We start from the raw sequence: 23,821 nt of genomic DNA on the forward strand, positions 1-23,821 counted from the left end.
TTTATCAACAGAGTTGATAAATAAAGTTAAATTGGCAACCACAAAGAAGATTCGAGTGCCGACGTTTCAAGCGTTTTTGCCATTTGCTCTGACAAAGGGCTAACGCTTGAAACGTCAGCACCTGAGTCTTTTTACAGTGGCCAATTTACCTTATTTATGAACTATGTTGTTAAACCACACATTCAATCCTACTCCCCACCGGCACAGCACCACAGTTTAGTTACAAACTAACCCCCTTATCCCGAAACCTAGTCACACACTTAACAACAACTTTCAGAATTTGAACTAGTCCACCTAGACAACTTGCATGTGGACGAATGTGGAGACAGATCTGTAAGAATGTTTTCAAGTTAATAGAGAATTACTTTTTACGGGCTGATTTTAGTTATAATTTATCACATTTTCTGTTACATGTGAAATCTCAAGAAAAAATATCACTTTCTGATTTCTGTCCAAAGGTCTTTTATCATAGCAAAACATTCGAAACATGCATTGAGCTTCCTAGGTGGCTGCGATTTTAAATATTTGTGTTTTAAAACAGTTAAAATAAAACACAAGTAAGTCTAAAAAGGTCGTAATTTTCTTTTAAACTGTAGGCTGTTAAAATAATAATTCTTTTAGATGTTGGAGCAAGTTTCAGGCTATGAGCCATTTTCAGTGCCAGATTATAAGAAGGCTGAGACTCTATTAACTAAGTTTTAGTCATTATTCACCTTCGGTGAACATGAATTTTATTTACTTACGTGTGGTCTGTTTCTGGTATATTTACAATGTGTACAGTCAGCAAGGTCGAGCCAACAATGTGCATTTTTTATAACCCACCCATTAATTTTTGCGCAATTTGACGTCATGTGGTGCAAATTCACAGGGCAGTTATAACGCAATAACCCCCGCCTGTGTCGATATTTGCCCTCCTATTATTTCCATTGAAAAAAAGAAAAACAAGGGCAGCGGAAAAAAGCCAGCTCAAACGTTTCACCTTCTCATCTTTATTATTTTACATGGAAGAAAAACAAACTCGTTTTGTAGATGTCCAGTCATGTTTACAGCAAAAAGCTGGTCGCAAATGCTGTTCTGGAAAGTACCAAAATGTCAACAAAATATGCTGTCAATGTCTTTGACGGTGTAGAAACTTACGAGTAGACTTTCAGATTTAGTCCTACGCAAACTGATCGAGTCAGTTTGTCAAGTTTTGGTCCAACCAGTTCCCAGGGGAACTAGGTTGGTTTTGGTCCAATCACAGTGAAAGTAAAGTTCCTGAAAACCAATCAAATATAATGTACTTGTTTACGTCAATCACGCGCATCCGCCATCAGATCAGCACTAGCTTTTTTACAAGCGGTTTTCGCGCAATATAAAAATTAATGGGAGGGTTATAAAATAAATAAACCCCTTTCTGGCTTGCTGGTATGTTGGCTGATAATGTCCTTGGCTGAGAGATTGTCCTCAAAATTTCACATTTTCCCTCAAAGCTTTGCTTCTCGGCCAAATATTCATTTCTCGGACAATCTCTCAGCTGCAGACATTATCAGCCGACATTGTACCAGCCGCCTGAAGGGGTTTATTTACTAAATAGATACACATACTTAATAACAGTGGGACTAATATGATAGAGTGTCCAGAAACAATATCAGAAGATGAAGACTTTCCTTACTACTACTAATAGTACTGCAATTGTTATTATAAGATGTTCTATTGTAAGGAGTGCATGAATAATAAACTTGTGAATGGACACAAGCGTGGTAAATATAATAACAATAAATATTCATTGTATGAGAATAGCAGTGGAATAGTCATAAGTGAGACAAAATATTTATAAAACTTGTGTTTAGAAAAAGAGAACAACAACTGAAACTTGACAGTCTGAGTTTCAGTCTTCTTTAATCTAACACCAGAAAAGGTTCTTGAGCCTGAAACCTGCTCGAACGTCAGCGAATTTCACACTTTTTGACTTTTTACTTTGTTTTAATTTATTTTATTTTGCGGTGTTTTATTTTAGCCATATTTTTAAAACAAAAATATCTTAAAATTGCAGCAACCTAGAGAAGTTCAAGGTATTATTTAGAATGTTTTGCTATGACAAAAGACCAGCTTTGGACAGAAATTAGAAAGTGATAATAAAATGTTTTTATTATCAGTTATATTTTTCTTGAGATTTTCACAAAAAGGCAAGAATACTTACAATCAGCCCTTAAAAATGGATCCTTTACTTAATTGAAAATGCTCTAACAGAAGTTTTGCTAGGTTCGCCCACAAGTTGACTACATGTAGGTTGAGTGGTTCAAATCCTGAAAGTTACAGTATGTTGTACGTGTAAAGTATCTGAATATATTTCAAGATAATCGGTGTTATTTAAAATGAAGGGCTTTGCATCACCATTGTTATCAATGGTAACAGCTGTTGCTTGTAAACAAAAGAAAAAAGAAAATTTGATTATACATGTAGTATGAAGAGGTCCTGTAAAGTATGAGGGAAATCAAAGCTGGCAAGCCTTCTGTGCAGAATTTTGATTTAAAAAGTTCCACTCCAAGGCCAGAAAAACTATTGCAAGCCTCCTTATATTCAGCAATTACTGGTAGTCTGAAGACAAAATTCTTCAGCTAATTCTCTCTGTGCAACCAGCTTAGCACACAAAGCATTATACAACACCTTATAGGTTGCATCTTGACCATCCCCTTGCTTCCATCCCAACAGCATTTTGTAAGCCTTCTCAGAAAATTCTTCATTACCGGTATCTCTGTCAAATCCGGTGAGCTTTGCTTCATCAAATTTAAGCCTTCGACCAAGCCTTCTCCAGGACAGACCAATACGCTGTGACAAAGACTCTAGTTCTTCTTCAGAAGGAACACCTTCCTTAACTGAAATAACAAGGACAAAATAATTATGTATGTCATGTGCTGCTTATAATTGTGTTAAATTATTACACTGCAGTAGACCAAAGCACAGATTTTTAAAAGTACTCTGAACTAAACAACAAGGCTCCCTGAACTTGAGTTCATAGCTCACTGAGAACTAAAACACTCCAAAAATTAAACACACCTCATGTACAATTAATGTTGTGGAAATAAATTCCAACAGATATCAACATACATTTTTGTGCCGAGCTGAGTTATTTTGACTGTGAATTGACTTGACTTTACCTTGATTGTTTTAACTTCAAGCCACACTAAATCCTGGGACTATGCAGTGACTCCATGTCTGACAGCAGTAATTTGCTGTCAGAAATACGAAATATAATTTTTCAAGAAACACACTTTTTAAAGTGTGACAAGAAGAACATTTGTCCTGGGTCTTAACAGAATTAATCACTGAAATGATCCATGACTAGTATTTAGCACAAAGTAAGCTTTTCAAATGGTTTATAAAAGCAGAGTTTGTTGCCCAAACCAGCAGCCATCTTGGATATCAAGAAACAGTGAGGAGACTGAGGACCAATGAGCCCTTTTGGTCAGCAGTCATGTCACATGGGCTCAGAAAAAAGACCATTTTTCAAGTTTGATTGTTTCTTGTCAAGTGTTCAGAAACACATAATTATACATTTTCTTTGCATTTATTTCCTTAAGCTTCAATCTGTTAATCAAATGATGCCTTCAGAATAACAAAAATGTGGATTAACTACTCTTCATTTGGAGGTAGATTATTGAAGGGCAAATTATGTAAGCTTATAATTGAACGAAAGGTTGTCTTGAGGCTTGTTATTATAAATTTAAGCTTTTGATGTAGCAGTTTACATGTATAATACCTATTAATTTCAATTTTTATTACATATAAAAATGACATGCTGCCTTCTGAAAAATTAGTCAAATCAATCAAGAAGATTTTAGTTGTATTCATTACTGACTTTTCGGCATTGGTCTAGTTAAATTGATCTGATTGCATGCCATATTCATTTGGTAGAAAACAAAAGAACCAGAATCACTTCAAAGAACTGATTTTTACTGCACAATTATTATTTATTTTGTTGCAGATATAATTTGAGACAGACTGGCATTGGGTCTGAAAACAGCAGTATGAGAAGTATCACTGAAGACAATAACTCAGCTAAGTTTGTACATATTCAACACAGCCGTCAGTCATACTGGCTTCATTTTCTATGAATCAGTAAGCTCTGAACCAATTTAAATCTCTGCTCTCCTCTACTACAAAGATGCACTTATTTCTCGCTTCGACATATATTGAGGATCCTCAGAACCTGGATATCTGTCTGTTTAAAATGTAATATGCCACACAACCTTTCAGAGCCTATTTTGTGTTGTTGTTAGTTTACGATATTTTACTATCTTATTCAAGTGTTTTGAACTTTGTTAATCTTGGGCCCACAGTAATTGGCGCTAGCTGTTGTGGTCACCCGTGGCCTGCCTTAACCCAGCTTTGTACTTGTTTATTTTCTGTTTACCTTGTCATGTTCTGTTATAGTTTTAATTTAGAAGGCAAAGTCTAATAAAATAAAAAATACAATAAATAAAATAAACTACAGTGGACAGGACAAAATGAAACAAATATGTTGAAGCTGATGTGACTTGTGAGAAGTCTTTAAGGCTGGTCTTATTGCATGTGACTGCAAAAGATTGAGGGAGAAACCTTTCTGATAAGGACAATTACATAAGGAAATGAACAATAATTAATTACTGAATAAACAAACACATTGCTATCAATAAATGCCAGGCTTTCTAAACTTAATTTTTTTCAACTGTCTTCTGTCAGTGAATGCTCAGGTTATAGTAGTTATTTCAGTGTATTCCCAGAAATTCCTAGGAATTTTACATTGAATATATGCCATTAATTGTCCACACTAACATGTATGGAATTCAAATGTTTCATGTAGGTCTGGTTTTTTTTTCCCAGGTAAAAAAATTCCTGGGAATTCTTAGGAAATTTCTAAGAATTCCTAGGGATTTAATTTCTCACTGAATTGGAAGTATTTCACAAGGTTATTATATTAATTTTTTTTACATCAAAATGTGTATCTTGACTGTAAACTGTACATGCAAATATATTTTATACTGTTAGTGAAAATCACTCAATAAGACTTTACATAATTTATTATTATTTTAAATTTTGTTTTGTACGGTAATTGAATCCAAATCCACCATTCCATTGACAAAAATATAAGAAATTGATTTGTTTCATCATGAAAAGGTGCAACCATTATTTATATGCACATGTATTTGCATTTTAGTTACCGGCAAATTTAAGTACAATTCCACTGTTATTAAAGATAAGTACATGACAAAATTTGGAGCAGCTAATTAGGCACATGGCCTCTCATGGGAGATTTGTAGCTAACATGACATTCATTTGGTTGCATGTTTGTTTGTCGGGACACTGGTTCAAATTTATTTTAATTAATGATCTTCATCGATCAGAGGCCACTGAACACAATTTACTTCAGTGACTATCATGCCTCATTTGCTGTTTCTTTCAAAACATTCATATTTTCTGAATGGTCAAAATTGGTGTTTTAAAATGCAAATTTATACCCTGGTGTTGCAGACTCTTGCTATTTATAGACAGCAAATAATGGTACAAAAGGTGTCCACTATTAATAACAAGAGTTGACCAATTACCATGGCAACAGTGCAGGTTATGAACCAGCATAAAAATTGTGTATGGAAAATTCAGTCATTAGAAAATGTGTAAAGAAAATTCAGTCATTAGATGTCCTTCATAACTTTACATAACTGTATCTAACAAACTCCACAAATATTAATTTCACCAAAGGGAGATTACAGCTGTACACCAACAAAACCAGCCAAAGGAGGTCAAAATCCTAAGGGGAAAGCCTGGATTACTCGGTAGGTTGTGTGAGCTTAAATATTAATTTTTGGAAATTTTCAGTAAAATGTAATGTCACAGTATTTCTAAAGAAAATTTGTTTCAACCTTTGAACAGAAGGAAGCGCACTAAGAAGCAAAACACTGGCAGAACTAGTTAATGTTTGCAAATTAGTCTACAAATGGTGGACTGTACTCTTTCACAATGACTTAATTTGTTTCTGATTTAAAAAAATTGATCCCACCTCTTCCCCATCCCCCTTACAGCTTAATAGCTCAGCTGTAACTTTTAAAAGAAGCTGGCTGCATGCAACTGGTATTCTGCCTCTAATCATTCCTCATGTAGTGTGTGTGTATGTAGTAGCACTGTAGATCTATGTACAACTGTGATATGACATGACTGCATTATACTTTTAATTAATAATTATATTTAAATTAAATATGCATTAAAATACATTGTAGAAACTCTGGTCATGAGTGGACTGATCTCTAAATTATTCATATGTGTACTCTTACATTAGTCCATCCAGTTTCCTGAAATTCTGAGCTAAAAAGTGATTAGAACGGACAAAACGATATGACACACAGTAAGAGAGGTGAGTGGTGTTAAGGCATGGACTGAATTTAAAGGTCTTATTGACTGACAAATATGTACATACTTAGTGGTTCTGAGTTGCTGGTTGCTGGCCTACTTGCACCAGACTGACTGCCAAATGCTCTTGTGACAGAAGTAGCAGCCGTTTGTCCATCTGGACTTTCTTCATCATCTGACTCTTCTGATGAAGAACAGTCTATGACTTCTCTGTTTTCCACATCAGGTTCAGGGGGATACACTGTAGTTTAGAGTCGTATAAAAAAACATAGTTCGTTGAACTAGCATTTTTGACACTGCCAGATATTCTTGAAAGTTTAAGTTAAGAATAAAGATGGAGTTCCCAACAAAAGGTTTAAACAGGAACTACAGTAGAACCCCGGTAACTCAAACTCCGAAGGGACATGGAAAACTGTTAGAGTTAGCGGGGGTTCGAGTTATCGGGGTAAATCGAAAATTCGACTTTTCATGTAAATAATTTATAGCCGATTGTAAACTTACTCTCATCAGAAACTGTAAGTCCCATGTAAGCTGAGGCTTTCGGGTCAAAACTGAAATACTTTGTCAGCATTTTAAAGAAAGAATTGGAACGCCTTGAGATGTGAACATTATGAACTTGTACTTTTTTTTTTCTATGTGCAGTGCAGTGCAGTGCATGCGGCTTGACTAAAAAGATAAGAAATGATTATTAAATGCGTGATCTGTTGCACTGCTTAAAATGAAATTGCTTTAGAAGTGTCAATTCCAGTGTTTTTACCAATAACATGACAGGAGGAGCTAATGGGATGAAATCGGTGGTGAGTTGCAAGAACCAGAATTCGAGTTGTCGCGGTAAAATTCGATCAAAGGAAACAAAATTTTGTTCGAGTTAGCGAAGAATTCGAGTTATCCGAGTAAAAGTGACTGAAAAGCAGGGTCAGATCCAAGGGAAACGGGACTTAGTTCAAGTTAGCGGGGAGTTCGAGTTATCTGAGTTTGAGTTACTGGGATTCTACTGTAGGTAATAAAGGCCATGCAGTAATTAACAAAAGTTAATAAGACTGCACCAGATGTGCAATGAATTAAAACATTGGTATGGATATTAGACTACAAGTAACTCACTTAAAATTTTTTCCTTGGGATACACATGTCATGTAGTACATGTAAAGCAAGCAAAACATGTGAACACATCCAGCAAAAGGAGACACGATGTTCAGGCTAATGGGACAACACACAAAGCCATTCAACATTTGAATTACATGTACAAATGTACATGTATGCTTGCCCTCATGATGCAAAATTCTGGTTAGCTTTTACTTACAGCTCTGTCAATAATCTGTCAACAACATGCAAGATGCTGGCAACACCCTTGACAAAACATAGCTAAATAGCTTAAGATTACATATCCCCTTCTTGTTATCTATGTGGGTAAAATACAATTATCATTATTCATTACAAATTATTAATAGCACTTCTTCAAGAAGGTATGAAAAATTCCTAAGGGTTATGGGCCTCCTCGATTGGAAAAGAAAATCATGTGTTTATCCCAGTGATGTGGCAAAATTCAAAGTTGCTTGAAAGAAACTTTTCACTAGCGAGACTCAAGACTTTCAAAGCAGTTAATGCGCTTGCAATCAGATACACAATAATGGATTTTTTTTTGGAACTACACAATAAATTATTTATTGTGTAGTTCCAAAAAAAAAATCCATACCTCCCACATGGAAGAAATTTTGTCCAAAGAATCCCCCCCACACACTTCTGGAAATTCTACAGTTTAAAACTTCATACTTTCCTTTAAATTTTTGGCCTTTGAGGACCCCTTCCCTCACCTAAAATTTCCAATCTCTTCTGTGGGAAGATGACGATTTTCTCTGCAGTTAGACCGCTAGTATATGCATGGTATATTCACATGTCTTTCAGGGACAGTCTAGCATTTAGGCTAAATAACACAAACAGACATGCAGCCACTTAAGTTTGGACGTCCTAGCTATCAGTGCCAAAGTATTTAATTAAAGAGATCGCCAAGCTTACTTTGCCAGCTCTTGCTCTGGATTTCTCCATAATTTGGCAGCTAATTCATCACTGGTTGTTCCAGTCCGTTTCATGTAAGACTTTACAGAAATTATTGAAAATAAATACATGTCTTATAAAAATGAGTGAATTTATGTGCCAACTCATTTTAATTTCTCTGCACCCACAACAGATGGAAATTCAACTACTGACTCAACCGAAAAATGTTTCAAGTGAAGATAATGTTTGAGAATTCCACAAAAATCGAAAAAGGGCTTCCTAACCTAGTTATGGGCTGTAATATTACACACTCACCCGAGATGAAAGAAAGCATTAAGGGGCCAGTTATTTGCTGTCAAAACCACAACATGGTGGATAAATTTTCAAGACAACGCAACAGGTCTCCTTAATTGGTACAAATTAGGTATTTTCCAGGAGATTTTCTGTTTTCTGAAATTCCACAAATGAACAGGGCATGCAGAAACAGTGCCAAAACCATGATCAATTGCAGCCAAGTCTTTTTTCGCAAGCTTTCCGGCCATTAAATTTTCTTAAGGAGTTTCTGCCATTAATTAAGCATTGCTTTGTACATGTACTAACTAATGATAATTAAGCAGTCGTGTCTCATAATTTCACCATCAACTTTATATTCTTGTTAGTTTATTGATGACAAGAGTAAATTAACTCAAGTTGAGAGAGGAGAAGCATGCACTTATTGGCTTGAAGGACGATATGAAATTGACACTTAAAAATCAGTCCCACTGGCTTTGTCTGTAGGCTCTTATTTTTCTTTTCCCCAGCAATTTGTGTCTCCTTGTTCAGTTGATGGTAATTTTTGTGCTTGTTTGTTTCGCTTGCTTTAGTATCCTATACCTGCCGACATTTTCAGAGTCAAATGCGTGAGATTTTGTCTCGTCATGACCGGTATTTCCGAAAACATCTGAGCCACTTCCGAAGATTACCGAAGCCTTTCCGAAGACTTTCGAACGTTGCCGAAAGTGTCTGAAGATATTCCAAACACTTACGATTTGAACGGATTGTAGACATTTGAAAGCTTTTGCAATTGTTATCAACAGAAAAGAAGTGATACATAACAAATCTGAAATGAAATGACGTTTTTATCAGAACAACTCATCTGGATTTGTGAGTCAGACATGAGAAATTGTCCTCGATGAGTGAGATATTGGATGTATTTAGTCTGCAACCGTGATGAGACTCACGCATAATGCATGAGAGTTGGCACGTATAGAATCTCTAAAGAAGCCATTTAAACGGTATAACTTTGTTACATGAGACAAGCTTAACGACAGGCCTACGACATAAATTGTTTTGTGTAAATCAAACCTACAACTAGCTTACAACTGTCGTGTACGTCACAAAAAATGTCGTAGGATTTTAATTCATGTTTGAAATCCTACGACAATCATAGGTATAGGCAATGTTGAGTGACGAGAGTTGTGTGCAAATTTCTGCATGATGCGAGCAGCGCGCACTTCAGAAATCACATGTGACAGTCGTAACCAAAAGTTGTACCGTCTAAATCGACCTTACGCAAACAACGGACTACTCATAACCTCTATTAAACATCACGAAACAATTTAATTATATTTTATCTTCCATGATCATTTTCTTTATTCTCATGACTTTTATGGTTGATTTAGTAGTGAGATATTAAGTAAGGAGAAATGATGTGCTGGTTACCACTGGGATTTAATGCATCAGTGGAAATTAACAATGGTAATTGAACTGAGTGGAGTGCAATTTGGTCACAAGTATGATTTCAGACCAAAATTGCACGACACAAAGTTCAATTGTGCAGTTCCAGAAAATATCCATACTCCCCCCATGGAAGGTTTTTGGTTTTGCACCCCCTGTCCCCCCCAGGAAATTCCAGTTTAGCTTCATACTTTGCTTCTAAAATTTTGACTTTTAAGACCCCGGTCCCCCTAGGAATTTCCGATGACCTTCCATGGGGTGAGTATGGATTATTTCTGGAACTGCACATTACCACTTTATTACACCTATTTTGAAATCACAGAGTATCATTGTCAAATTAATATTCTATTTTTGTTACTTCATTTCCATTTTGATGGGCTGAAGAAAGGATGCAATTTGGAGCAAAAAATGGTGCAATTTGGGAATAAATCGCACTGTTGAGAGCCAATCAGATTGTAAGGATCACCAGTGATTTCAAAACAGGTGTAATAAAAAGGAGTATATAAACATATCATATTTGTGACAACACTGAAGTAACTAATAATAAGAGGTATACTGATGTAAAGAAAATGTGAGTTATGTTTTATAGCCTGGTGAATAGAAATTATAATGATAGATGAGTTTTTCAGTCAGTGACACAGGCATTATTTTTACTCAGAAAAAGAGTATTATTACTTTAATTTTAGTTAAATTACTTAATTACTTTAATTTTAGTTAATTAAAATTTATTACTATCTCACCTTCTGGAAGACCAGCAACAACAACAGCTCGAGCAAAATGGGCCACAATCCTCTTAATGGCCTCTGGTAGAAGTGGCAGACAGCTTCCAACTGGTCCACAAATATCTTTTATTGCTAAAACAACTGCAATGTTATCTTTGCGACCACATTTTGAAATCTTGGAAAACAAACACCCATTCAAGTTGACTGCTCTTACTGGGTAATCTTCTAGTGGCACTTCATTCTGTGCCAAAGCTGCTCCAAAGGGGTTGCGCTGTAACTTGTGTGCATTGTTAGAAGTGGAATACACAACGGTAAGGTCTGTACCTCTCTCAAACCTTGGATTTATGTTCATCTTACCTTCGGTTTGTGAGACCAGTTTGCTCACTTTGCAATCTGTTTGGATGGCTTCTTCCCACAATGCATACGCTTCAGGAAATTCTGCTTTACTGAATCGGCCTTGAGCCTGAGAGAAGTCTAGTTTATCCTTCTCTTTCCTACTCTTCACATCATGATAAGGCCCTCTAAATTTCATCTTTCTGGCACAGGTGACAGGATAAAGGCTGCCTACTTTGCAATGTGGATCCCGCGGATGAAGGCACAATCCAGGCAAAAACACAACAGTATAATGATCCAGGTAATGTGCACCAATGGCTCGGAACAAGGCAGAAACTTGTCGGTTTTGATTCCCTGGAAATATATTAAGTTGGAAACAGAAAATGGTATCCATATATTTCACTGATGGTGTACCAAGTGTACTGGCAAAACCTTGGCCTATATGGGTTGAATATTCATAATATTTGTTAACTAAAACACTTGAAGTGAGTAACAAAATTAAATGTAAATATTATGTATGAAGCACAAAAAGTATAACTTTCACAGATTTGTTTTGTTTGTGATTTTGGATAAAACTTAGACGAGGCAAGTGCCTTTTCTTGCCTCATGCTAGCTACAGCGCTTGGTTGGTTATGCCACATGGGGCCCACACAACTATGTGACCATTTGTATTTTGAATTTATAGAGGCAATGTATGGGAATAACGAAAATCCTCGTATTATCGTACTAGATTGCGATAGATATTCTCACTTAACATAAAAAAAAACGTAGTTTTACCTTAAATGTTGTGTGTTGTCGTTCCTAAGGTTGAAGACGGCGATTTTAGCCATTTGAAGGGTTCGGCGTTGAACGTTCACTCAAGCGTAATAGAAGAGTGAGAAGGGAGGAAAACTTGTTTTGAAAGGGTTCCAGCGCCGGAGCGATTTTTCCCCCAAAAAACGCATCGCTCCGATTTCAAACTTCACAGCATACAGGTCAAAAGATTTTCGATTCTTCTCGTACCTTCCAATCGAAAATCCATCCAAACGGCCCGGAACTAGTCCTCGAAGAAAATCAAAATCCCACAGTATTCGAGCGAGTAGAATGCGCAGCAAAATTCATACGTGCCAGCCCCAACCGTCCCGCTGATTGCCCCTTTCTGATTGGACGAAGTTAGACAATGGCACGTAAGAATTTTGCTACGCATTCTACTCGCTCGAATACTGTGGGATTTTGATTTTCTTCGAGGACTAGCTCCGGGCCGTTTGGATGGATTTTCGATTGGAAGGTACGAGAAGAATCGAAAATCTTTTGACCTTTATGCTGTGAAGTTTGAAATCGGAGCGATGCGTTTTTTGGGGGAAAAATCGCTCCGGCGCTGGAACCCTTTCAAAACAAGTTTTCCTCCCTTCTCACTCTTCTATTATGCTCGAGTGAACGTTCAACGCCGAACCCTTCAAATGGCTAAAATCGCCGTCTTCAACCTTAGGAACGACAACACACAACATTTAAGGTAAAACTACGTTTATTTTGATGTTAAATGAGAATATCTATCGCAATCTAGTACGATAATACGAGGATTTTCGATATTCCCATACATTGCCTCTATAAATTCAAAATACAAACGGTCACATAGTTTGTGTGGGCCCCCTGTGGTTATGCTCACACCAAAAATATGTCCAGAAGGTTTTCAGTCCATACCAGTGAAAGGGAAAAAACGATTTAAAGCAGGGGATTAGCCGAGCGCGAGGAGGACATTAAAGGGCTCATTATGGCTGAGAGAAAAATGCCTACCTTGAAAGAAAGAGATGCATACAGTCAAGTCTTTCTCTGTATTCTTGACTAAACCAATGCGTGGAGGGATAAGACATCTTCCCCGACCTTGCAGCTGTCTAGGTCTGCTAAAATATTCACCACTTTCTTCTTCCAACTTTTCAATAAGTTCATTAAATGTTTCCTCATCAGGGAGGAGGATACTGTAGTCAATTCCCTGGCGACCTTTCAAGTCTTTCAAGGAATGGAGAAAGTCCTTCTGGATCTCTTTGTTCTTGATAAATTTGTTCATAAACTCGTCAGGCAGAGTAACATTACCAAGAGCTCGCCAGTTTTGTCCAATATCCTCGAGGGTTGCTGGCATTTGCGTTATGATGTACTTCTTGGGCAGGAGAATTAGAGGAGTGTCGTCTACATTTTTTAGCAACTTGTAAGGACGTTCCAGTTGCTCTGTGCCATAGTAGTCTCGGTACTTTTCCAAGATAATTTCTTTCAGACCATCAGAAACTTCACAAGAGGTGAAAGATTCCTGGATAATATCCAAAGTAGATATTTCCACAAATTCATTGAATTCACTGTTCCTGGCTTCGTGGTGCTGAATTATTTCTCTCACTTTTCGATGGTTAAAATTAAGTAGATACGGAAGGATCCAAAACAACAAGAAATCAGAGATCTTGTTACACCAATTTTCGCCTCCTCGTTACCAGCGGAATCTCCTGCCTGTTTCTTTTTCTTCGTTTTCTTTTCAAAAATTAAAAGTATCGAAAAAAGCAAAACGTATCTTGCCTTCAATGGAATCTGTAATCCACTCTTGTTTGGGGAAACCAAATCGCGATCCCCGGCGCCTTCTTCTGCGGGTTCAATAGCTTGGGTATCTTCTGGAGTCGGAAAATCAATTTTCATTGGTGTGCCCGCCTCGGCCTCACACTCACCAGACGAAGACTCTTCTTCGGTGGCGGTCACACGAGTAAAACGTGACATATCAAGGAAACTTTTCCACTTTTTAGCTTCTTCCTTTGTTAACGCCATCTTTCCTTTCTTGTTTGCAGATTTCTTGCCATAACCCATGTGCAGATTGGTAACTTCCGGTACTTGAAGTAGAACCTCATCGTTCCGTTCTAAAATATCCTTGGTTACACGTCCCAATATTTTTTTGGCTCCATAATCCTTGTATCCACCTTGTTTAAGTTCGTAGTCTTCCAAAAGCACCAGCGGCGATAGGAAGAGCAAATTCTCCTTTTGATTCGGGTCGCAACTGAAATGAGGCTCCAACTGGATCTTTTCCAGTACCTTTTTCTCTACTCTTGTGATTTCTGACAATGTTGTCATATCGCTTAAGACATTTAAGACCAAATGGACGTTCAAATGATAGACACAGGAAAGTATTAAACAAGAAGCAAAGGTGAAAGCGATTACAATAGGAAGCACAAGCTCTTGTGATTCTCTCTGTGGCGTCTCCTCGTCCCCAGGGTCCTCGTGGAAAGTACTTCATGTGAAGCAATCATATAGTTGTCCATATAGTTCCTATGACTTACATTCGCTTACTTGAAGTACTTTCTATTACTTAAGATGCTTTGCTGACTTGAAAATGCTTTGCCTACTTGAGATGCTTAGCTTACTTGAGATGCTTTGCTTTACTTGTAATGCTTTGCTTACTTGAGATGTATAACACTCTACCTTTCCCCATAAAAAAATCTTCAAATAGCAACTGACGAGAATCGTAAGATTCGAAACCGCGGTCCTGCTTGCAAACTCACATTGCTTGCTACAGCGTCGTAAAACCTACAGTTTGGAAACGTTACATTGACGATATATTTTTTTTCTCTGTGGGACACTGGTAAACACGATATACAACGTGCCCAACCTCAAACATGTTTTAATGGTAAGTGGCACTTAATACAAAACCAGCCTTTCCTACGAGAAATCTTCAAAGAGCCACCACTAATTTCCTTTAAAAAAGGAAAATCTCTAAATGACATGCTTGTCAGAGCAAAAATATAAAGAGGTTACACATCAAAAATGTTTCATTTGTTAGAAGTCGTGCAGGCCTGTCACCCCTTGCTATCTCCTACTGTGATATTCAAAATGGCGGTACAGACACGCCCACAAAAATTTCTACTGAATAACTTTCTCCCAAACGTTTCTATATTTGGAGTTGCATGCTAAATGTTGCATGCATGCAAAAAACAAGATCGGTCGCTGGGTATAAATATTTCGAGATGAAAACAAATGTTTCTTGCAGCTTTTATTTCCGGTTCGCGCGATTCTACGCTGCATTTCCACTTCCGGTTTTGTGAGCGCGCGACTTTTTATTGACATTTTGCTTCATGCAGCTGACGCTAGCCTGCGTCATCTACTGAGATTAAAATCTACTGGGATTAAAACCTTCTAAACTTTTACTCAGAGTATTGCAATGTCTCATGTAAGTGTAGTACTTCACAACAGCTATCAAAGAATGTGCTGATGTGTTACGAAAGTACTCATGTGTCTGACTGCGGTATATCCTTTCACTGTATATAATGTACAAACAAGAGAACTACACAGCAGTTGTTATCAATAGACTGTGGCATGACTGTCGTCCTGAACGCACAACAAGGCAGTTTCACAACAATGATGTTGCTTCAGTGTAGGCTGACTGGACTCCTCGAGACTCGATGTGTCACAAAGATATTGAGAGATATGGAGTGGCTCTCTGTCACAAAGATATTGAGTCTCTATCACTAAAGTAAACAAGGATGAATTAGTTTATGTGTTTGATGCTGACAGGCCATGCTCATGGAGTCTTATTCGCAGATGTGGCTGCCATGGGCGACAGCAGCTTGGATACTTTACATCAGACCGCTATTGCTATTGTTATTAACTATACCTAGTGATTCTCGGTTCTTGGTTTTACGTATGTAACCTAACGCGCATATAGAAATTTTGCTTAAGTTTTTGCTCATATTTGTGATTGATATTGACCATTATTATTTTCTTCGTAAGATTTCGTTCTTATTCTGTGCTACTTTTATTGGTCTAAATTGGGGAGGTGCCTTGCACGGGACTCCAGGTTCCGTTTGCACCTTACCGTTTGGTCTCCTTTCATGTTCTACCCGCGGCTATGTTCCTAAGACCAATAAAGCTGTTTTAAAAACTTTAATTAAATAAAGGTGTGCCTTTCGGTCAAGGCCAAAAAGGCTAACAAAAAACATATAGCAAAGACGTTTGTCAGCCTTATAAAAAAGGCTTTGCTTTTATTATCTATGCTTTCATTGCGAACTGAATTTTGCTGCAGTATATACAAGTTTGGAATACTACAGGTTTACCCTCGCGCACTGGTCCCTTCGAAAAACAGGTACCAGGAAACAGCGAAAATACCAGGTCATGTTTATATCTAGCAAAGATTAACTTCACATTGGAAATTTCTTTTAATTTGAAAGGGTAAAGTATTAACGAGTGTCCTACTGATTGCCGGCCGTTTAGAACCCTTTTCATAAAGAAAAGCCATAAAGTGACAAATTTTTCAACGTTGTTAACACTTCTCCTTCTGTCAGCCAAGTTGGCTGGTGCCTGATAGCATGTATTTGTACCTCGGAAACAGAGAAACAACGAGGAGTGGAGCTAAGCGAGAACACGATCACACAATTTTGGGACAAGATCAGTCAGGAAGAACTATACATACAAAGGACTGTTATAGAGTCATTTGAAGGCTACCACTTTTCGCAAAGAAACTGCCATACATGTTTTTATGCAAATCGGAAAATTTTTTAACTATAAGCGGTTTAGATCTGGGCTCAGTTACGAACTCACTGCAGCTAAGGCCTCGACGGAAAGGTCCTTGGATTGTATTAAGCTAATTACATCGGTTATCTGCAATGTGAAGTATACAAGTTCAATTGTTCAAAGTTTTTTTTTCCGAACTCTAAAGCTCGACGTTAAAGCTCGGTAACTTAATAACTTCCTTCATTTACATTTCATATGCTGTGATCGCTATGCCTCCTGACTTCTGTAAGTTATTCGTCAAGTGTATTTTTATAAATTGACTAAGCATGCCCGGTGACCATTGCTCTACTCTTTTAATTAATAGGCCAGCTTGTAGTTGGGAGATGGATTAAATGAACTAACCTTCAAAATAGATCCGTTGCTCCAAAAAGGAAAAGCATTGGTATCTAATTAACATATATGGAAGGGAGTGTTCAGCTTGATATAATGACCTAATGAATCTATAACGAACTGCGAAATTGCTCAAGTTTCTGTTCTTCGTATTGATGCGCCAGTTCGTTGTCATATGTTCATTTCGCTCGCAGGCTCAAGGTATCAGTTTGTGGGAAACGACTAATTAATGCAAAAGAATGTGTGTGAGAAAGAGAGAGGGAGAGAGAGAGAGAGAGAGAGAGAGAGAGAGAGAGAGAGAGAGAGAGAGAGAGAGAGAGAGAGAGAGAGAGTGGTTTTTGGTGTATCTATCTATCTCTGGTATTTTAGTTAATTTAATTTTGATATCACTGTATTTTACATGATCAGACAGAACTGCATCTAACATCAGTACCTAGCTGAAGCAGTGAAACGCTTGTTGATTGCTTATTTACTGTGTAACTGGTTAAATGCCTTCGACTCGAAGCCATTCAGTTTGCCACTGCAAATTCAAAGGATCTATTTTAGCCTCAAAGTGCCAATCTAGTCCTGGTGATCTAATGGCTGATTCAACCCTTGTAGTGCACTCCAGACCTTAGTTGCATTTTAGACGCTGGACTGTTTAGCTTATTTTGGCCCTATGATTTAATTCAATTCAATTCAATTTTGTTTACACTTATTACAACGAAATACAATATATTTTACAGTAAGAAAAAAATTAAACGTACAGAGCAATTTACTTAATGATTTTACTTTCTACGGAAGTGCGTAGTGGCCAAAGGAGCAAGGCTTTCGTGTTGGCCACTACCTCTGTGCGGTTAAATAAAATAGGGGGAAGAAGAATTTATAATACTGGTTGAAGAGCTCTGCTAGTTAAATTAGGCTTGGGTTAGGAAAATACAACGCCTGCGTTAACTTTGTTAATGAGTCAGTGTGAAAAAAGTTGTAGCCTTTTATATTTACTAGTACTCAGTAGGAGAGTCAAATTAGGCCTCACAATTACACTCTATTTGACAGCATTGCATTATTCTAACGGCCCCAACTTTAGGGATAAGACAAATACTTAATTGATTTACAGTCTTGATACGAAAAAATTAGAACGCTTTCAATCTCTAATTCTTTTGGAAAAGTATTATATTTGCGACAAGTGAACATTGCATAGAAGCAGTTCAACTGACATTGCTGCGTTGGGGGTGAATTTAAAGGTATACCGAGCCAGTTTTAAAGAGTGATCACATAAACATCTCATTTTTCATCCTTGTCTTTACCATTACAATTAAATCACGCCGAAGCAAATGAGAGCTAGTATACATTTGTCAGAGCAGTCGGTTGTAAGACAAATACACGGCTATTTCAGGGTACTGGACACAACCGAGTGAAAATATTTCCTCTTTTGTAGGTGATAACTTTGCTGGTAGGTACCAGTGTAGAGTTTTGTGAACGAACTAGTGAAGAAATGTCATTGATACAGCATTGAGATGTTCTCACTGGTTAAAATGTGTTTGGTGCACCTGTTTCGTATTACCTGGCGTGTCAGCAGACAAGCTTCAGTTGTTATACGCTGAAAACGTAAGTGCTTATTTTATTCTAGGAATGGAACGGACCGCCATTTTATTAGCTTTTGTTCTCTATGGAGTGATAGGTATGTGTTATGTATTGCAAATAACATCGAAGGAAAGGTTGTTGCCATTTGATTTGAAAATGATATAGTTAGGGCTGGATACTGTTTCATTTTTACCCCCATATATCCCTACCATTAGTTGTCGTTCATTTATCCTTTCCGGGAAGAGAATAACATATTTGACACGGTGCTTGAATTGGCCAACACTTGTAAATAAAGAGAAACATTATAACTGAAGAAGAAAGACGGGGAGGAAAAACCTGAAAACCTGTGGTCATTTTTTTTTTCTGAAATATTGTTATTTGGTGAAGCTTATCTGTCTGCCTATTCCCTCCCAACAAGGTAACCCTATCAACCAACTGGGGCAACGTAGGCAGTATATGAGTTATTATCCCGGATGTGACGGACAGACCTTCCCTTGTTACGCTAGAATGGAGACTGCTTGTGAGATGCGCCACCGGATAAGCGAACCCGACTGGACTAAACCGGTTTGTAATCCAGATGGGAGTTACAGGGAATACCAGTGTGAAGCAAATTCTCGCTCCAAGTGTTGGTGCGTTTACGAGAATGGAATGATGATTGAAGGTAAAACATGAAGATTTTAAGTTTTGAACATCATCAGGAGCCCATCAATCAATGGGCACCTGACATCATGTATGGTATGTATGGCGTCATTTTATGCATAAGAGTACAGCCATACAAAACTGCCGTTGATTTGTTTTGCTTTGTTTTTACAATAAGACGGGAAAATATGAGAAAAATTGACTTTAAATTCCGTTGAGAAAGCGCGCGTGTTACATGTTACGTCATTTTTATTGTCTGTACTCTAAAAGACAAAAGTTATAGCGAATCAGCGCGCGGGAATTTTGACAGGGATCGTCATTATCATTGTTATCGTCATTTCCATCGCCCTCACCTTCATCATCGTTAGTAGTCCTTCGTTATGCATTGGGTGGCCTTTTAACTGGTAACTTAGATCAACTCCGTGACGAAAGAGATGGGAATTGAATACAACAGTCCAGCGATAAACCGACTCCCTCGAGTGCATGCAGAGTTATATATTATAATTGATTTACCAGAAGAATAAACTGTAAAGGACCGCAAAAATGCTGCAAGTATAGGTGGTTTGCATCGCCGCCATGTTGGTCGACAAAAGAAAATTTGTTCGCAAAGTTTGCATAAAAATGGCAGGTAACTCCCAGAGGAGAAAAATCTCAATGTTCTCAGTGTCCACCAACATGGCCGTCATGACGTCACATGCAAACCATCAACGCGCAGGATCTGTTAAAGATTTAATCAGCCAAAAATAAACATAGATCAGTTCAGCCTTGCAGTTCTTTCAGTTCAGTGTCAGTTACTGCATGATAGACTAGAATATTTTGTGGTATATGATATTTCGTTAGCAGTTGTTTCAACAACAATAACAACAACAACAACAACAATTTATTTACAAATTCTGATATAACTTGCTTGTCCTGCAAATAGCCACAAAGCTAGTCTAGGCGGGACAAGACGAGCACGAGAACATATAATGGAAAAAAGTTACAATAAATTACAAAACATGCTGGAAAACGGAGAAGAAAAAAAAAAAGAAACAACTTTACATAATAACGCAGATTTAGATAAGGCTGTGCAACAAAGTTTCATGGAGCTTGTTTTTTGTTTTCCAGACCAGTGTCCGGCCACTTCGACCATTTGTTTGTCTATCTGAATTTAATGTCGATAAAAAAAAATAATGAAATGTATTTTTATAATGGAAATGCACGGCTTAGCTACCCAAAGCTAGTTTACAGGCTTTCCATGTTTAAAAGGTTGCGTTACATCCAAAACAGTGCAAGTTCAACTTTCTTATGGAGTCTTGTCACCAGCATTAAATTTGCCGTTGCTATTTCAGGAACCGAAAAGGATCTATACGATTCAAACGTAGAATACAAGAAACTCAACTGCGCTGAAGCCAGAAAGAAAGCCCCGCCAGCTCCCAGTCCCCCACCGATCAGCCTCCCATACACGGACACCAGGATAGGTTGGCATCTTGCTTACAGAGACGCATTAATGGAGGCTTACAAGAAACAGTGTCCAAACCCCTGTTATCCGCCCTGTCCGTGTCAGCCTGGGCAGAAGTATTATTACCCTTATGGACCTGTTTTTCATCATGTGCCAGCCCCAGCACCTGTCCCCGCCCCAGTCCCAGCACCAGTTCCTGCCCCCGTGTATTATCCTTACCAGGCTCACGCAGCTGCGTACATGGTAAATGAAGCTAGCTACTATTGTTTCTATGTAATGCATGATTAACTTGTGTAAGATAGGTGAATAATGTACATTCTAGTCAGTAAGTCGGAAAACAGGTGCAGAATAACACCGGGCACAATCACTCCGAAATGAATTTGTGACATGTGGCAGTAAGGTTGAGCGGTTAATTATAAGGCCAAACTCTAGCAAAAACAACAAAATTGCAAAAGCATCGAAATACTAAAAAGCCAATGAACGATACGGGTACCGCCTCACGATGTCACGTATCCTAGAAACCATTAAGCCCCATTTTTAAAGAGAAAAGGAGTCACTTTAACAAGTTTTCAAGTGAGCCAAAAGTTGTTAGGAGCTACAAAGAACTACGTTATTCATCAGTGTATGTTTCGTTTCACCAGGTCCCTTATCCTAGCGCCTGTCCAGACCCCTGTCCGGACCCATGCCCCTGTCAGAAATCATCGACGCAGACGTCTGAGCCGGAAGATAAGAACGCTGCTAGAGAATCTGGGAACGAGAAGGAAGAAACAATAGATGACAAAAAAGTGTAATGAAGCTGGACTTGAGATTCTCTTTCTACACTGGCCACTCGAGATATTGCAATCCTTTCCACTTAGCAGAAAAAGGAGCCGATCACACATTCACCCAACGATCCCTGTGTAACTAGAGGAATGAGAAAATTAAAGATGTCCCCACCTGCTCTCTGCTTATGTTGTTTTTGTTTGGTTGACCATACATGAGTCTTATTTCGTTTTGGGTAAAAACAACAACAACAACAAGAATATCAGTGTGAACTCGTGCTCCCTGAAAAAAAAAAAACGCAAGAAGAGCCGTATACCTGAAAAATGCATAAACAATGAAGTGAATCGAACTGAAAGACTGTGCTATGAGAGACGCTCGAAAGAGAGGTAACTAGGTGGTCTAAGTTAATTGAAATACAAAAATGCAACGCAGTCAAGTCAGTAGAGAACGACAGCTTGATGGTGAAAATTGTTGAAAAACATTTGATATTCTTTTGTGTTTTTAGTAATGAAAGTAAAGTTAGTTTAATTGAACAACATGCATCTCGTGCATGATGAGGCAATCAAATGTAGTTCGGTGCCTTTAAAGGAAACCTCCACTCTCGAAACATGTCAACGTTACATTATTGAAAATACAATTTTCTTTGAAACTTCATTGAAAATCATGGAAATAATATTTCAGTGTCGGAAAAAACATAATTTCATTAGGCTATTTTCGCTTTTAAATTTCCCGCGCGCCGCCATCTTGGATTTCATGACGTAATAAGGTTGCTCAATTGTTTTACACAAAAGAACTTCTGCTGAATAACAATAGCGGCAACCATTACACGTCATCAAATTCAAAATGGCTGCCCCCAGGAAATTTAAAAGCAAAAGTTGTCGATAATCATATCTAAATTTTAACACACTTGAATGTCATTTCTACGTTTTAGACAAATATTTAGAATTTAGACACTATTTCCAACGCTTAACCGTCAATTTGTTGTGAGAGTGGAGGTTCCCTTTAAGATATTTAATTCCATTCACAACACTCCATTTTCCGTGAGCTGTGCGTGCTCTGCGGCAACATAGTATTGATGAAGGTGTCTGCTGATATAGCTATTATAAAGTAAACGTTGTTCATAATACAGGATAAACCCTGTATTGATTGTTGACGCAGTAACGTCATAACCTCTGCGAATAAATTAAAATTTGAAGCTAGGGTGTCATCAGCTGAAATCGCGAATAACAGTGATCTTTTAACGTCATGCCGACTGAAATGGTCACACCCTTTTATTCGATCGATAGATTCGGTCGTTTCCAGTGCCATTCATTTGTAAATTGAGAGGGGCGAGAAAAATCCTAGTTGGTCGCCGGTTCAACAACTCGCGTTGGGAAGTTAATAATCTTATTCACGAAACGATAATGAATCTTTCCAAACTTTCTTATCATAATTTTGCAATTTTTACTAAGGAAAAAAAAAGAAACAAAGGGAAAAGGTATGAGGCTATGATAAAAATGCAAACTGTGTTTACTAAATTTGGCACTATTTCCCTGCAGGGCTAGAGTCCAGACCAGGAAAAAATGAGCTGATGGTCCCCATAAATAATCTTGTACATTTGTCGGGAGATATCGTGGGTTTTCGTGCTAAACAGGTCATATCCTTCTTGAATGTCGCTTTTATGCACACAGTCAAACAGACTCTCCATGCTGAGTTAGAGACCCCGTGATCTTAGTGATGTAATAATAAAAATAAATTGTGCTATTTCGCCCACCTTCATACTGTGGGATCGCCTGTGGTGTAGCGGTTATTACGTCTGCCTTGAAGGCAGGCTTGCTTTTACATGTCAGTTCAGTGAGTTTGTTCCTTTCATTTAACAGATCATTACAGTGATCCTATGTGACTGAATCAAGCTGATTCACTTAGTAGAAATGTACCTTGCATTTGTCGTCATATTTCATGTTTATCCCAATTTACTGATAAAGGTTTTGCGAAAGGCATTGTACACTAACATTAATTGGATGAAAAAGTTTTCGACCGAATCATCAGGATTCCTACCACTTTTAGAAAGTATAAACATATCGAAAGAAACTTTTTTTTTTTCGAGACCAAATATGCACTAAATGTTGGTCCACGACTGTTGTTTATGATCCGGCCAAAAAAAAAAGCATAAAAGAACTTAAATTGGAGCTTTTAACACACAAAAGAATTAAAATCTTGAAAACAGAATGTGCATTAAATTGATAAAGTGACAAGTAATATTGTTTTGTTTGTTATCCAAACTTTAACCTGGGGATACGTTTCCTGAACAACTTAATTTCTGTTATTCAATATTACGTATGCAATGGATGTTATCTGCAAACTATTTTTACCTGATCAATACAAGTTCTGTGACAGATCCGGCTCATAAATGTTCTTGTATCGTACTTTATGATCATTTGTCTTGAAAAGGTTTTTACTTTTC

At 37.6% G+C, this 23,821-nt stretch overlaps 1 protein-coding gene and 1 pseudogene across 2 annotated transcripts; one reads left to right on the plus strand and one right to left on the minus strand.

The window, feature by feature from the left end:
• Window positions 1-1,575: 1,575 nt before the first annotated feature.
• Window positions 1,576-14,310, minus strand: LOC146464773 (uncharacterized; annotated as a pseudogene). Its single transcript, XR_014868428.1, has 4 exons — window positions 12,903-14,310; window positions 10,815-11,483; window positions 6,434-6,607; window positions 1,576-2,858 (listed from the first exon to the last, which is right to left on the minus strand). The product of XR_014868428.1 is annotated as an uncharacterized LOC146464773 (transcript).
• Window positions 11,347-21,539, plus strand: LOC146464774 (uncharacterized). Its single transcript, XM_085129420.1, has 5 exons — window positions 11,347-11,430; window positions 18,583-18,633; window positions 18,955-19,197; window positions 20,507-20,859; window positions 21,258-21,539. Exons 2-5 carry the CDS (start codon window positions 18,585-18,587, stop codon window positions 21,405-21,407), a joined length of 795 nt encoding a protein of 264 aa, XP_084985546.1. The 5' UTR covers window positions 11,347-11,430; window positions 18,583-18,584; the 3' UTR covers window positions 21,408-21,539.
• The last annotated feature ends 2,282 nt before the right edge of the window (window positions 21,540-23,821 follow it).

Source organism: Pavona decussata, unplaced genomic scaffold, assembly GCF_977016875.1.
Source record: "Pavona decussata unplaced genomic scaffold, jaPavDecu1.1 SCAFFOLD_161, whole genome shotgun sequence".
NCBI lineage: Eukaryota > Metazoa > Cnidaria > Anthozoa > Scleractinia > Agariciidae > Pavona > Pavona decussata.

Bases quoted from the DNA above. Each gene is read 5' to 3' on its own strand.
- LOC146464774 (XM_085129420.1), top strand. From the start codon at position 18,585: ATGGAACGGACCGCCATTTTATTAGCTTTTGTTCTCTATGGAGTGATA. The intron at 18,634-18,954 runs GTATGTGTTATG...CCTCCCAACAAG, and splicing joins TGTTCTCTATGGAGTGATAG to GTAACCCTATCAACCAACTG. The intron at 20,860-21,257 runs GTAAATGAAGCT...TCGTTTCACCAG, and splicing joins CTCACGCAGCTGCGTACATG to GTCCCTTATCCTAGCGCCTG.